We start from the raw sequence: 17,141 nt of genomic DNA on the forward strand, positions 1-17,141 counted from the left end.
CCAGACTAAACCACAAAAAAATGTAGAATCAATGCTGGTAATTTCTGTGAAATTTAAGGCCAGGCTATGGCTGCTCTGCAAAATGTAGAAGCTAAAAAATACAACATTGCAAACAGCTGTCATCAAAGGCAATGTTAAGCATGAATACATATCAACATCAAATTAATGTGTACTATAAATTAATACAATAGCCACATGTTTTGTAAAAGCCTGAAATACTGCTCTAACAGCAAAGATATTGATGTGAATTCTAGACACTGCTATCTTTTACCAGTGTTTTCCAAGTTAGTGCAAGGCTATACAGCTTAAAATATTTCAGAACACAGGAACAACCAACTAAATCCACAGAGGTTCAGAATTTCCACATTGCCAGTTCTCTTTCCCACAAGAGTTTCCGTTTTCTGGTAGGGCATTTGGTGGCCAAGATTAAGTCCAAGAGCTTTTTGTGGCAGAGAAAATGCAGTCCTATGCAATCTGGGTTATAAGGGTGGCAAGAGATACAACCTCTGTGATTGAGTCCCTGGGCTGTTCAGTGTCATGTATGAAACCCGATTCCCTGGGTTTTGTCACCTATGCATTTAGTGACTAAGATGAAAGACACAGAAAAGGTTCTGCATTTAACCATGCTAATTAGCTAGCCATGCTTTAGCTCAGGTAGCCAGCTAATCAAGAATCACAGAGGCAAAGTCAAGGGGACTAAATCTTGTCTCCAATATAATTCTCTGAGATTTAGGGGAATGTTCCAGCTTTGGATTCTGGTTGCTTAATCCAATAAAAAACAGAAAGAAAGACTGCTACAGAACACGTAAGATTGCATAAGAAGGATAGTGATGGATCGAAAGAGGGACTTATTTCCTTCCTCACCTCTATGGATTTTACTTTTCCTGTGAACACTTGAGTTTTCTTACACACTTTTTGATCTTTCTTGCTTGATCCTTCTTCCATCTTCCTCACTGTCCTCAACATGTCTCAAGTCACAATGAGGTGTGAACAAATGAAGTGGGTTTTTACATGGGGTGGTATGGTATAGGATGGGATAGAGTAGAGTAGAGTAGAGTAGAATAGAATAGAATAGAATAGAATAGAATAGAATAGAATAGAATAGAATAGAATAATTTCAGTTGGAAGGGATTTATGATGATCATCTAGTCCAACCGCTTGACCAGTTCAGGGCCTACCAAAAATTAAAGCATTATGTGACACGCTATCAATGGTATAATTTATCTTCCTGGTAACCTTAAACTCCGTCAATAGCCAGTGAGGAAAGGAGGGCTGTGCCAAAGGAGAAGTCAGAGAGCAGGGATCTGAAAGCCCTCCTTATGTGGTGATACTATTTTCTTTTGTCGATTACCTGGGGAATCTGGCTCCCACATCAGTTAAATCTCCAAACATGTTAAAACGTCTGCTCCATTTTAGGTATAAATTAGCTCAGTTTTAAAGCATCCATTCAAGCTGATATAAATTTAACTCTGATGTACTCAACACAGCAAATCCTCACAGGTTTAAACTAGAAATGGATATCTCCTATTCCAAACTAGTCTTTTATCAGTAAAAACTTGCTCCTAAGATTTGTCATCACTGTGGGCTTGCCTTCACTGACTTCTCTCTGTGGGTTTTGCTCCTCATGGGGCCAACGACCTCACACAAAGCTCTCACAGCAGCGAGATGGTGCCTCACAACAGAGCTTGCTGGACACCATGTCCACTGCCCCTTCCTGGGAGGACCCAGGCTGGGGGACACAAAACCAGAATTTCAAGTCCCTCATGTGGGAGGAATATAATCAGTGTGAAACTAGTGATCCAGGGGCCACTTGGGCTGGATGACCTGTCACCATTCCCTGCCCTAGGATCATATGGATGCTCAAAGCACAAAAGTTAAAACTGAATGGAAAGTAGAGACATTGTAGGAAATAAAACATCTTCAGTAACAGATAACTCAGGAGGGAAGCCTTTCCCTTTTGAGCCCTGGATGTGAGATCAGGATTCCTGATGAAGAAAGTGACTGTATTGAACACAAGCTACTGGATGTAGGAGGGGATTTGCCCAACTCTCTTTTGTGCCTGCCCCAACAGCTTTGAATCTGCCTGCTAATTTCAGCCAGGCAGTTGCATGTGCCTTCTGCACGCACACACAGGGAGCAGGGAGTTGCTAGGGGTACCCAAACACAGGAAGAGGTTCAGCCTGGGATGGGTGTGAGTCAGCAGCTGAAAGTCCATCAGGGAGACACCCTGGGGGGACCACTATCCCCAAAATTGCCATGTATTTTATAAAAATTATGCTTCATTGGCTCTGGCACTAGTACTTGGTCCTGTGTTAGCCTGCAAGGATTTCCCGCTCTCCTCTTGCACACGGCCTTTAGACATGATCTTCATCCGCTGTGGTCCTGGATTTCATAGCCCCGGGCACTGGCGAAGTGCTCCCACAGACTTGTGGGTAACATGTTCTCTTCTGAAGTTAGAAGGAAACACTGCTGTGAATGGAGTGATGAACATGCAATTTTTTCCAGTTTTCCAATCAGAAATATTCACCTGATGGCTAAGGCTAGCAAATGGCAGCAGAGGGCATAATATACCAGTTTGAGAAAGCTTTCCATGGTATTTAATGCCACTATTAAACAGGTTTTAATTGGTACCAAGGTACTGCCAGTCCTTCAAGCACCCACTGTTGCAAGGTAGGCTTCGATGGGACTGGAACAACTATGTGGAAAAGCAGGATTTGCAGTAAGTTCTAAACCCCTCCTCCATGTCCCTGCATTTATTTGTCCACCACAAAAAATGTACACACACCCTCCCATTATTTAGACTTTATATCTATCTATATGGGTATATATGGTATTTTTTTTCCAAGCCCTGACACCCTGCAGATATTTCTCCAGCTGCAGACACTGAACTGTCTCAGATATGTTATGGCCACAAATGTGTGTATGCCAAGCAGGTTCTGAGCACTCAGGGCCAGGGAATCCCTGCAGCTCTGAGAAGTCACCTGGAAGAGGAGCCTACCATGGCTTCCAAGAGAAAGGATCTGAGAGTTTGGACATTGTTTCCGGAGAGTTTCACAAAGCTGATGGCTGCTCTAGGATATGCAGCAATAGAACATCATCAGTCCTAGGTTGGCAGAGACATAAATACCTTCAGACTTTATGCATCTGAAGGTTTTGAGGATGATTCACATCATCAAACTGCACCACAGTCCCACTTGAAGATGCTTTTGTTGATTTGCATGTGCACACTCAGCAGGAACTGCCATAACGACAGTGGAGTTGATGTGATTTGCACCACCAGATTTTCCCAAAGTTCATAGACAACTGCCTAAAAGCAGTTATACAGAAATCTGTTTTAAGGACTAACAGAGGAGGAAGAGCTCTGCTGTGCAACATATCAGTGTCATACGTGCAGTCCAAATGTATGCATTCAACATCTCCTCCTCAATTAAAGTGTTCCCTACTCCACAGAAAAAATTCCCTGGGATGTACATTGAGCCCCATGGGCTCCATGCAACACTCCCACAATACGGTTAAAGAGGTATGGCCCAAGTCCTGTTTTGCTCACTCACTTTTTATTTGCTAGAAAATATCCTAACTAGGAAAACAGATGACCCGTTGGGTCCAGACTGAGTTTGCACTACTTGTTGGAGTCCCTCTGATTTTTGTTTGATAGAGAGGATTTCCTCCAGACCACCCCTGTATTAATGTGCATGATGCTACTCTTGGTTTCATCTGCTTATTGGTGAGTTTATCCAGTGAGACCTCCTCACTCAGAAATACATATGAAAATATGGAAGGAAGTTGTCGCTGTTCAGTCTTTGATACTAAATCGTGCAAAAGGAGATGATCAGGGCAGAGAAGCAGATCTTTGGTAACAGGTGCCATCTGACACCTGAATGTGAATTTTGTTTGTCACAGATTCACGAGGAAAGCAGCAGGGCTTGGGGTACCCACTCTTGCCCTTCAAGTGGCCTGAACAGAGCACCTGGCAAATGGGATGCTCTAGAACTATTTCAGTCAACGCTGTGTCATTTAGTAAGTGGTCATGTACGGTCATGTCCTGACTAGAATTTCTGTGTGTCTTTCGTGTTAAATTAATTTTAGGGTCGCATTGAACTTTTAGCTTGGGTGACAGATTGATGATCTACCTGCACACCACGCTCATCTTTTTAGCCTGCACTCATTGCTCCCTGTGCAAGGTGTAGCAGCATTTCTGCAAGGCTCAGATTTCTCCTGTCCACTCCCTTCACATACAGCAGGTTCAAATGCCTCTCCTTGTAAGCATGCCCTGAAAACAATGGAAAAAACTCTCACACTCCTCACTCTTTATGTGGTAGCTTGAGAGAGGTTTCTCTTGGACTGTGTGGGCATCTTTCCCTGGTGAGAATGGTTGATCCTTGTTTGACCCTCCTGATATACAGACAAGGGTAACTCAAGACAAAGATGGGTGTCAAGTAAATCCCCTTACCTAATAAATGCCTTGAAACACCTCAGCAAACACCCCTGGAGAGACAGCATGTGCTGTTCTCTAATGTGATGCAACAATGATTTGTTGCACCTACAAAATGTCCTCATAATTGTGTGAATTTGAATGTGAACATATAGTCGAATTGCAGTAATCAAACATAATTAATCCGAAACAGAGTAACAGAAATACTCCTTTTATCTTGTCTAAGTGTTGATGACATAAATACAGAGCACCTCAAAATAAAAAAAAACAGTTGACTAAGCAGATGCTTGCTAGTCTGTGAATTCTTTTATAATGCAAAAATGGCTTTTATCTCTCACTCTCTGTTTACGAGTGTTCATCACTGTGCTGGCTGGGTGCTTTGATAAATGGCAATAAATATATTTAACATATGTTTAGTTAATTAAAAAATCAATCTACATCATGTAATTTGGAGACAAAAGAGAAATCATGGCAAAATACTGCATTTCTAAATTTCTGTTGTGCAAATCTGGACTGTAATTAGATCTTTGACCACAATCACCAAAAAAAGGAAGGGGAAAAAAAAGGAAAAGGTCATAAAAAAAAGATGAGAGAGCTCAGGATGTGTGATCTGCCCTATGAAGAGTGTGCCATTTTCGTAATGGTGCTACACAGGCTCTCCTTTATTCCTGCAGAACATAATGCATCATGGACTCAGAATAAAGTGAGTGAATTTTTTCCTGAAATGATCTCACGGGGAGGAGGGAAATGAGCAAGATCCTTTATGATCTTTGTCCAAAAGAGGCCGATTGATCTGTAGCTTACCAACAAATACATCCTCGGCACTGCCTTCACCTTAACCAGCATGATGGGCAGACATTGTGTGGAGTATGTGAATTTGCATTGAAATTATAGTGGTGTGGAGGTTACACTGCTTCTGTCCCCATGCTTTCCTGGCCACAGAAGCCCATGAGTGCAGCCTCAATACCTCCCTCCTGTTGCGGAGTAGGCAGTGGCTAACTATATAGTCCAGATCACAAACCAGATTTAGAGATGAATAATATAAACATGTTAAAGTTGTTTACTTTATATAAGCAGAGGGGCTCTGTTTCTTTATGCTAAGAAAGGCATACAAAGGATAAGAAAGCTAGGCTTTTTACGATATATTCAAGGATGTGAACTCCAAGCAGCAGATGTTGAAGGCTGCATATGAGACAAAAATCATAACCTTGTGACTCACACCACAATAGATCCTTTGCAAATTCCAACAATCTCTTGATTCTCTAACCCTTGCACTTTCTATATATTATCAATTTTAACTAAAAAATGTATTTTTAGGGGCATGGAAGTGACTTGAAAGTACTTATCTGCATTTTGAAATACCCATCTTTCTCCCAGATCTGACTTTCACTTGCCATGCAAACACATATGTCAGATTAAATTGCCTCACTGTGGTTTTATCATATGTGATTTTAACATGCTTGAGCTAAATGGTGTCTCTTCTTTCCCATTTGCTGTTTGGGAGCATTTGTGCTCTTAGTCAAGAAAGAGGTTAGAAAACAAGCAGAGGCCTCAGAGACTTCCCAAATGCAAACATACCTTACAGTATCTGTAACCCTCGAGGAACTAGATGTTGTTATCAGTAATGTGACATAAGGCCAACACAAATGGAACCAGGAACACATTTACAGCCAGGTCAATAGAAAAGCAAGTTTCAACAGGAGTCCGAGCCTGAATGCATGCCACTGCCTTGAGGATCATTAAATGTGTGTTTGCAACATCCAAGTTAAAGCTCAAATAACATGGTTTTCTCTGGCATCCATGATTTTGAACCTGTGTCACCAAAAGCAGAATCCAACCCCAAGATGGTCTGGAAGGGAAGGAATAATGCTGTAAAAATACAGTTAAGCCCATTGCCTTGGCAATGAATGCTTATTTCATGCCGCTCTTCCAGTGAGTAATGTTTAAAATAAATAAATAGTGCAGGGGAGTTTCTGTTAGTGCAATTGTTGGGTTGTATTTTTGTGGCAATCTTTTTATCATAATAGTCCAACAGGAGTACAGCGTGTTTGCAAGGCAAGTTTCAGCCAGAGCACAAAAGTACATTAAGTCTGTTAATAAATAATGGACTCTAAGCATGTGGTTTTTGCAGTGTGACTAAAGAACAATAATATGCAAGTGCTATAAGTGCTATTGAAAGAAAAACCAAACAAATCAAAACCAAACTAAACCAAAATGAATAGATTTAATTGCTAGTGCCTGGACATAGCATCCATTTCTCCTCTGGAGAGAGATGCAAGTGTGCTGGCATCTGTAGCAGTACCTCAGCTGTACAGTGACATTTGTATTATTCCACTTGTACTCTTCTGCACCGGTAGTGGCGATAACACTACAGTTTGCTCATGAAGTATGATTCCTTGAATGTATTTCTTATATCTGAAGGCTATTATATAGTCAAGATGTCAGATCCCCAGTGGGACTCAGGCATACTGGCATTTCATGGATTTGTTGGTGTCATACCATACAGAGGTCTAGAGCTTATCATTATTTTGTGCTTATGAGGTAGCAAATGCCTACATCTTAACCTTCCCAATGTAAGGACACAATAGACTAGGATGTAGAAAGATAACCAGGGGCCCCATAATGTTGCTGTACAAAGCTCACAGCAGTTCTTAACTTCATTGAAGAGGAGCATTTAATTTCACTGAATCGAAGAGAGATTAAACTCTTGACCTTAATGGGCAATGCTTCTTCCTAAAGGTACAACTCAGGCCCACCAAGACCATCTGTGATGATATCAGCGCATATTAGTGAAAAACCCTGCTAGGTCCAGCTTGGGACCCGCATGATGCCAAGTCAAGCATGTCCTCCCACCACTTAATCCACTTGTAAATTAATCATTACAAAGAGTTTAAAAAATGAAACACTTACTTGGTCCAAGACCTATGGAAAATGCAGCAACATAAACAAGCAGACTGGCCAGTGAGAGCCATTTCTGGACAACAGGAACCTCCTCAGTTTCCATGTGAGACCCTGTTGTGCCTTTGCCTCCTGACAGGGCAGTCCTGTTGAGTTCTTCTGTCCTGGCAACACGTGGGCTTTGTGCATCAAATGATGATATTTCTGGTGAAGCCATGTTAGCAAAGAGGTCCTTGAGACTCCCATTGGTCACACCAGTGAGGTTTTCTGGTCTCTGGAGAAAGAAATCCTCTGGAGATTGGCTTCTACAAACGTTGGTAAAATTTACATGTATGTTACGGCTGACTAAGCCCATAGTGATTAATGATACTGCCATAACTGAAGAGCCAATACACAGAAAGGTTTTACTTCCAACTTGATCCACAAAAACTGTGGCTGGGACTGTGCTGACCACTTTAACCACTCCAACTCCAGTAGAAGCCAAGCTGGCGGCTTCATTGCTCTGGAACCCAACTGACTTCAAAACAGTTGATGCGTAAAATAAAATGTTAGGTTGCCCAGTTGTTTGCACAAAAAAAACTAGAGTGAGTCCTACCAACATTCGCGCCCTCATGTTGTTTTTTGAACTAAACAGGTCCAAGAAACTATACTGATGTTCATCCTTCAGGGAAGACTTGATCACAGTAAGTTCTTTAGTAGCATCTGTTGTTTGCCGTAGCCTCTCCAGTACTTCTCTTGCAGCTTCATCATTATTTTTCATAACAAGAAACCGAGGACTTGGAGGAAGGAAATACATGGCAATAGCCTGCAGAGCACCTACTGGAATCACGAGGCCAAACATGTACTTCCAGCCATGAGATACACTGGAAAACGCATAATTTGAAATATAGGCAAAGAGAATGCCTATCACTATCATGAGTTCATTTAACGATACGAGAAGGCCTCTTCTGTGCTGTGGGGCGATTTCAGCGATGTACACACATGTTGCAATTGATGATAGTGATATGGAAACACCTATGGCAATTCGTCCCACAATAAGTATTCCATATGACTCATAGAGCAGTAAAATTAGACTCCCCAACACAAGTAAAGAAGATGCAATAATAATAGCAAGTCTCCTTCCAAATCGGTCTATCAGGAATCCACCAGTAAGGGATGCAAATAAGGCCCCAAAAAGCAGGGAACTTACAATGATTTCCTGCTCTTTACAAGAGAGTGTTAATATGTTGCTCATCTGAAGAAGAGCTCCAGAGATAAGGCCCAACTCATAACCCATCAGAAGTCCACTTACAGCAGCAATGGCAGACGATAGAAGAGTAAATGTTCCACAACCTGAAATAAGAGGAAAAAAAACCACAAAACTTGAAAGTGTGACTTCTGCAACATTCTGACAACTAATGATAATTTTATTTGATATATCAGTCCAAAAAAACTTCTAGACAAAGCAGTTAGGTGCACACAAACCAGCAGGAGTGGTGTCATAAAAAGCTTTTTTTTTAAATGAAAAAAAAAGTCATTAACCTCACTTTAATTTTAATGCTTTTGTATTCCTTATCTTCCTCATCCAAAGTCAATAAGGCTTCAATCAGGCCCGAAATAATTAAACCTTCTGCCTCAGAATATCGTGGAAAAAGGTAACACTGACAATGCGAGCTCTGGTGAGAAAACAATTTATGCCTTGAGACGTTCTCAGTTTTTTTCTTGTACTGAACTGAGGAAGTGTTGTCCACTCAACTAGTGTACCATGAGCAAAAAAAACAGTAATTTCTCAGCCAAATTGTTTCAACCTTGATCTGAATAAATAACAAATTAAGTTTTTCCTTGCCACTTACTAATTCCTTTGCTTCACCTGAGGATGCCATGAAGGCTGCTGGTACCAGTGTTTTTATTTTGTCAAAAGGAAATTTATCCACTGAGTACCAGCCTGAACCAGATAGCTGGGATATTCTAAGGGAATCTTTGAGGTATAAATTCATGAACTTTCTGGGCTCTGCTCGTCACTAATCTGAGGTCCTTCGGAATAGAAGGATCAAATATTTTGCATAGTTTATGACAGCCACAAGGTCAGGAATAAAAAACAGATGGTGAAAACATAAACCAAATGGAGATTATATGCCTTTGAATGTCCACTTTAAAACAAACTCATTTTATACAACTGCGATTCATTGTTTATTGTTTCAAGACAGATTTGACTGATCATATTCTACTAAATGTGAAGCCTTTTGCACTCTAAACCTTGAGGAATACATCAGTTTGTTATTGTTGATCTTGTTCTTTCTCTCAGCATGATTTTCCTCTCATCATAATGTTGGCTGCCACACAACTAGGAAAAGAGTAAATTGACTTCTGATTTTCTGGTTAGCTGGAGAGATAGGATGTGTCTGAGGAGAAGTAGCTTTTGCAGCATAACAGAATCTGTATTTCAGTTAATTTTCCTGGAACAAGCCACTTGGCTGGAAAGTGGTATATGGTCTAATTGAAAATGATACATAGACTTTGTTTATTTTTAGCTTATTTTTCCATGTCATTAAGGCTCTTTGATCATGTTGACTGCCTGGAGTGCCTTGCCAATAGCTTTTGAGCATGCTGGTGACGTTCTGTCCCATTTGACAGAGGATATTACATTTCTAAAGCAAATCATGAAAAGAGTGGGGAGGAGGGTAGCCCTAGCAGTATGTCTGCACTACTAAAACAAACAGAGCCAGAGCTGTGGCCTCAACCCTGGCACATGGCCACGTATCCCACTAACTTGCTGGCAAGGTCCCTGGCATGGGTGTGTCCCATGGCACCTTTGGCTCTTCTAAGAATCCCCAGAGGTAGTTTGGCTCACCCATCATCGCACCCTACAGCCATTCCACAGGAGGTTGGGTTATTTTAGAGGGTAACAGAGTACAGCTGTGTGAACAAAAGCTGTGCCTCCAGAGTCAGGGAAGATATGTAAGCCTGTTAAGTCTATAAAAAGAAGTATTGTCTACTAGCTCTGCTACCTGGCTTTCAGTTTGTTCCATCTGAGCCAAGCAGAAGCAAAGTGGCAGCAGCCCTGAGGAGCTATTGAGTGCAGCCAGCGCTCTGCCTCTGGGCTTGGGTGGCTGGCAAACCAGAGACAGACAGGGCTGTAAGGGCATGGAAATGAGAGTATTGTGAGAAGTCTTTCAGAAGATGAGGCTGAATGGGAGATTTACTGTGATGGAGGTGGGACAGCTTAAAGAAAACCACACGCTGAACAACACTTCGATGGGTGTACTACTGACTCCAGTTAATCTTGTTTGTACTACGTGTGCTCCATCCTCCAATGCATTCACGTAATATACATTTTATCATTGCAAAGCCCAGTTTCTCTCTCCGTTTATACATTTTACTTTCTTGCTTGCTGTATATTACGACATCTGGAAAACATGTTCTTCCAATGAATCCTGCCTGCAAATAAGGGCTAGTAATAACAAAGTGAATGAATGGGCTTGGGTATCAGAAGCTACACTGTTAACTTGATCGCAGTGTTCTTCCCAAACTACTGTTCAGTGCTGATACTTGTGCTTTCTTGGACATCTCTGTATTTTACATCACCGGGCTACATAGATTTAACATAAGATTTTTCTTTAATTTATATATCATGAAGCCAAAAGGGACTATTGTGGCCATCCAGTCTGACTCTAATGAGCAACAAAACATAACCCTTCAGACTCATTTCAATGACATTTTATTTGAACTAGGCCATTTAAATATTCAGCTTTGACTTAAAAATTGCTAGTGGTTGGAAGCCAATTACTATAATCATAGTTGTCCCAATGGTTAATTGCTTTAACTGTAAATTATTTATAAATTATTTCTAGACTTAATTTCTGCAACTTTGGCTTCCACCCATCAGATCCCATTCTCCATTTGCCTGCACTTAGCTGTGTTCACTAAGTACAAGATTATAGCCTGCTATTGAATCATCCCACAGACCTCTCCTTGATAAGCTACTTTAAGCCTGTGAGGCTTTACAAGTTTACCAGTCTCTTAAGTATACAAAGCCCTGTTCTCTGAACTCTCCTCAGATCATCAATATCTGCAATAAATTGTGGGCTGGATCCAGCACTCCTTCAGTGGTTACACAGTGCCAGATAGGAACTTGACATAGTTGTCCTGCTCCTGATGGAAATTTCCCCCTCTACTCGTCTAAGGATTGTCACAGCAATGTACATGAGCTTATCTTATGGTCATTATTCTCCAGGATAACCAACCTCTTTTCTTGACTGTGTTCTTTCCAAGGCACTGCCTTTCCTCTAAACATGACCTGCCTTCTTGCATACTAACTAGGAATGAAAATCAGTTTGTGTTGTATTAAAACACATAGGATGTGTTTCACTTGCCTAACCAAGGGAGATCTACAGCATCTCTAGATTTCTTCTATAAACAATTGTGAAAAATAGGCACTTCTCTATGTCTGAAGTAGGTCAGACGCCTATTTCTTTCCATTGCCTATATAAGGAGTCTGTGTGGCTTACTCACATGCAGATGTCTAAAGTTAGCAGAGAGGAACCCCAGACAGCACATTCACTTGTAGTCAGCAGGCCAAGACATTCAAATTGCATTCAGACAGTGACATATCCCATTGATAAATCACCTAACACCTTTATCACCCACAAATAATCCATGACGATCTAGTTCCAGGCAACTGAGAAAAAAATAAGTGACAGAAGAACAAAAACTGAATTTAAGGCTTACCAGAAGAAACGCAACAGTGTGAGCAGTGTCTAATATCATTACTTTTTTGCTGCATGGCTTTTAATTCCTTAAATGAGTGACTCAGTTTTGTTCCAGTTTCTGATTTAAAATGACAGTGCCAAGTCAAATATCTTGAAAAAGTCTGTCCGCAGCACTGTTCTTGCTTTGCTCAGAGCAATGGAAGTCATTATTTACTTTAAATATGAGAGGCTGTACAGGCTGGGTGTGGAGTTTGGACACCTGGGAAGTTGCTAGGGAAGCACTCAAGCATATATATTTCTTGCTTGTCCAAGTACAGCAGCTTGACCAATGTCTTAATGTTTCTTTGGTTTGTTTTCACTAGGTCAACTGTTTGTGTTCATCTACCAGTGACACACACCCACAGTCTTATAGAAATAACAGTGGGCTGTAGCTAAAGCGTATCCCTGAATGAAAAGCGGATTCTGATCTCATGCAGAGGGAAACACACTGTCTTTCTGCATTAATAGCAGAAAATTGAGCAGTTAAGTCAGTGTCACTTGTCCCTCATAGGCACTATTCTGCTGAGAAAAATCTTTGTATCACTATGGAGTTTTCTTGTAACTGGTATACATATGATTTTCCTGCTCAGAACTGCCTGCTGAGTTAAACCATGAAATCTCTGCTTGGTTTTTCCTCCATGGTCTTCCTCCAGACAAAATCCCCTCTGAATTCAGCACATGTTTTGCTTTAACATTTCCAGATAAAGCATGTTGCAGTAGTTGTACTCACAATCCTTTTAAGTGTCACTTTTTATGATGTTGCTGGCAGTTCTCAGGCATTCCTTTTTTAAAAAAAAAAATAAATAAAAATCTTAAAATGTATCTTGCTCTTATTTTTATGAGATGCCTGCAAAATACATGGCAGTATGCAGCCCAGGGGAATAATTATTTTAATAATGGCTTCCAGAGAAATTTATTCTGCCTGCAGCAAACACCATAGCTAATGAGTGTCTGACTGGTATGTGACAAGTGATTGGAAAGTATATTCTCTAGTTTCCCCATGTAAACAAAATGGTATCTCACAACTGTTGCTCAGGTCAAAAGCAGCATTACTTGGCACTACTTTGCTGGCAGTGTTTATGTTCGGTCCCTGAAAAGGAAACCAAGTGTAGTTGTAGTGTAGTACAGTGTACTGCTGATTAAAATGGATGGGGCTGAGTTAGTACTTGCCACTCTGCCCTTTTACTTATTTTCAAGCACATATTTGGGAAAATAAAGTCCTTCCAAAGGCAATATATTTGGTCTGTGCTTGCATTTTATTTGCATTATAGATAAATTATCTGTACCAGGGAGATCTGCAAGTAGTTTCAGCTGGGAAACTACACTCTTCTCCCTCTCCATGTGAGGAAGAGCTGTGGGAGAGGTCCCTGAGAGCCTTTTCCAGTTCACATTGGCAGTACCATGCGCCACATTAGTCCAGACACTAAGGTTTCTCTGAAGTGTTTTTTCTTTCCTTTCTCCCAAGACAACATGTGAGGTGTGTACAAAGAACTGGAGGAGAAAGGGGAAGAGACTATACGTGACCTGTGCGAATACATCTATTATGATACATGGCCTCTCTCAACATGTTGCTTTCTTCAGCTGACTTCAATTTAATTTACAGTGAGAAAAGTCTCAACCTGGGAGGGAAGGAAAATATTTTTCTGGAAGGTCAAACTTATATTCTTTAAATCCTTGGGGATTCTTTATCTCTTAAGACACATAGAAGGTGAAATCAAGCCTTGTCAACTCTTGGTTAATAAGCACAGGTTAGAAAATCATGGCAAGTTGAGTACACTGCATACATATGAATCCACAACATGGAATCTCCCTTTTTCAATAAAACAAGTCATCTGCTTTTATCCATGATAAATCTTAGAACTACATCTGTATCTGAAAATTTCAATCTATCTTTAACAACGTATTTCTTCTCTATCTGAGCGCTGTCTGACATACAAAAACTGTGCCTTTACAGGCAAATATTCTTTAAAAACCCCAAACTGTCTTTAGAGGAGCATTTTGCTGAAGTGTATAGCGTGTGGATCACATGGTTTTGTAGTATAACTATTTAAAGGCACGTGTTGGGAATTGCTGCATAAAAACATTAAATTTATGAAAAAATAGTGTCAGAGCCATGTAGGATAATGATCATTTGACGAATGTGGCTCCTCGCACCCGAGTGCAACAGGCAAACCCAAAATTAATATTTTGTAAATTGAACTAAAAAAGAAGGCAGAAGGAAGCTTAACTGTGTCACACATTTTCACACACCTAAATTCTTGCAATGGTGGGAAGCATCGTATCCTTTATACATCGTAAAGCCTGATTAATGTATTGTGTGAGTAATATTCAAATTTCAAGAATGAAATCCCCCTGGCACTGATGGAAATACAGGGAACACAGCTTCTGGACTGAATCACCCAGACCATCTTTCCATCTCCCTTAGCGCTCTGCCATGTATTTTCGTTATGTCAGCAGGCAGCCCGACCTTTCATTACATTAAATGGGATTTAGGTTTTGGTTTGCTATTTTCCAATAAGAATCAACATTTTCTTTTAATTCCTAGCTAGTTAATTATAAATTCCTCAGATTACTGCTTCAATTTCTGAGAGTAAGGCCAGATGTGTAATTTGCATGTACTCTTCTAACCATAGCCCTTGTACTGTAGTACCTTTGCAGTCTCTCTATTGTAGCTGCTGTGCTTCCCTTTGACAACGCTATCCTATAGCCATCCATATTGCTCCCTTCATACCCAAAGGTAATATTAAATATGTTTGCACACCAACTGGCTTTCTGCTCTTGATTATCCTCTGCTTCCAGGTTATTAGTAGATGTTACTGGACTGATAACTGCTACACTCCAACAAAGCAATTGTGCCTGTAGTATCTGAACATTCATGGGTTAATCAGTTCATTCATTCTTAATGGAACAAAACCTGCTTGGGACACAGTAGTTTCTGGTTTACAACATGCTTTCCTGTTGGGCACAGCTATTTTGTGGGTGACATATATCACGATTGTAGATCATTTTCCTCTTGATCTTATCATCCATGAAAGAGACCCAAGATGCAAAAACATGCTGTAACTCAGAAAAACTATCTGGGTAGGAAAGCAGAAGTGAAGAACTATGAAATTCAGCTTCAGGACTCAAAAAACATTTACAAAATAAATTGTACAATTAATCTTTCAAGGCACCAGCATAGAAATCCTGCTTTTCCTAAAATGCTAGGAGAGAAAAGACAGGATGGAGTCCCAGTCCCTCCACCCTGTACTTTCCTCTTGCCTGAGCAGGTGCAATGCTTGCCTGGCCTCTCTCCACTTCACTGAAAAGTGCTGGATTTTTCCTGAGTGTGCAAGGACCAGAGCACCAATTGTTATCTTAGATGGCAGCGGGTTCTCTGATTTTTCACCTGACTGATCTTCAAAAACAAAAGGGATTTACACAACAGACAACACATGCGTGGACACTAGGACTGAGGACTTTGGGAAAAGCATCACATAAACATTCATTCAAAATTCACGCCAGCATTCCCCTTCCTTACTCACAATTTCCCCTCTCATAGTTTTAGAAATTGGTACAGCGTGCCCCGAGATTTGTTGGATTTGTGGGGCTGTTTACGCTGAGCCCTGAGCATTAGCTACGCATGCACACTGCTTGCTGACTAGCAGCTGGCATTCAGACCCTGCCACTATACCTGGTGCAGCCTGGAGCTTGCAGAGGTGGTGGCAGTTGCCGTGGTGGCTGTCCCGGCTGCTCTCATCATCCTCCCCTGCTCTCATTGTCTGGCTCTGCTGGTCGAGGTCCCCTGAGCTCTGCCCGGGTATCATTGCCACCCGCTTTGCACCTTGGGGCAGGAGCACTTTACAGGGTTGGAATCCTTTGCCGGCTGCTGAGGAAAGCACAGATTATTTTCCTCATGGCAACAAGTTGCTGAAGCTGGCTGAAACCAACTGCAAACCACAGAGTGGTTTGTGAACAACTTTGCTGCTATTTCAGAAGGCTTTGCCCTTTGCAGTGACACAGGCAGTTGCTATTCTTGGGAGCCTATTGCAGGCGAGGGGAGGGCCGTCTGTCGGAAGTATTGCTTTTGCTTTTTAACAAATAGTTGGAGACATCAGACATCCACGCACAGCTCGATGCACATTCCTTACCCATGAGCTTAAAGAGTCTCTCTCCCTCTCTTTCTTTTCCACCTCTCTCTGGTGTTCATACACGCAGGTTTTTAACAGAAAAGGCACACTGAAGGGGAAGATTTGAAGTGTTTACTCTGTCAGCTGAAGTTAGGGCACCAAGCACACACATGAGGTATCACTTCATTCTTGGAAAATGAGCAAGTTGTGGTGAGAAATAATGGAGAGGAAAAAAAGCATCCCTTTGCAGTCTGCAATGGTAGGACTCAGGATTTTCCATGGCATAGATGCCTGTGTTGTTTTACAAGCAAGGCAAGCTACCCTCTCTCCCATGACAAATATTTGTGAGACTGTCTCAGTTACATTAAGTCAAAGTCTTGATTTTGAGACTTGCTAGGAGCCACCCCTCTCCTACTAACTTCAGTGGAAGCAGTGTCCACAGGCTGGACCGCAGCAAGAGGGAAAGGTACAGATAGCACAGACAAGCTGCCTACAGTGGCTGCCTGCCCCATTCTGGTCCTGGCCCTGATATGGGAGCCTCCAAGCCCTCTTATCATACCCTTGAGGCAAGTTGTCCAAGCTATCTCCAGTGGGAATCGCCGTTGTATAATTTGACAGTGCTGCAGGATTCTGGTTTGTGCTCTTTTTCATTACTTGCTGCTTTGTGTTGGTTGGTTTTGTTTTAATACACTAGAGCCTGCAGATAGTGTGGGAGCGAAGGCAGGGGTAGAAAGTTGGTAGCTTTTGCAATATTTCCAGGAAGGAGAATTCCTAAGCATTATTTCCTTAAGTAAGGCAGGCATGAGACATCTTTTATCAGTGTTTGTCTAACAAGAAAATTTGAGAAAAGAAACTGTAGCTGCCCTGTCTGGCAGCTGCCTCACTGTCAGCTTGAGAAGGTGGAGTGCCAGGGATGTCACAGGGGCTCTGGTTCCAGTGGGTAGTTTGCTCTTGGCAGTGCCTTTGTTGTGGATT

The 17,141-nt window shown here is 41.4% G+C and overlaps 1 protein-coding gene across 1 annotated transcript in view; it reads right to left on the reverse strand.

Moving 5' to 3' along the window:
• Nucleotides 1-16,062, reverse strand: part of SLC2A12 (solute carrier family 2 member 12) — a 35,291-nt gene extending 19,229 nt beyond the window's left edge. The window contains exons 1-2 of the mRNA XM_009559711.2: nucleotides 15,731-16,062; nucleotides 7,343-8,662 (exon numbers count right to left, since the gene is read on the reverse strand). Coding sequence (XP_009558006.2) covers nucleotides 7,343-8,662; nucleotides 15,731-15,863 — 1,453 coding nt within the window. The 5' untranslated portion in view covers nucleotides 15,864-16,062. The remainder of the gene's footprint in view (nucleotides 1-7,342; nucleotides 8,663-15,730) is intronic.
• Between the last annotated feature and the right edge of the window lie 1,079 nt (nucleotides 16,063-17,141).

The sequence above is a fragment of the Cuculus canorus genome, chromosome 3 (assembly GCF_017976375.1).
Source record: "Cuculus canorus isolate bCucCan1 chromosome 3, bCucCan1.pri, whole genome shotgun sequence".
Taxonomy (NCBI): Eukaryota; Metazoa; Chordata; class Aves; order Cuculiformes; family Cuculidae; genus Cuculus; species Cuculus canorus.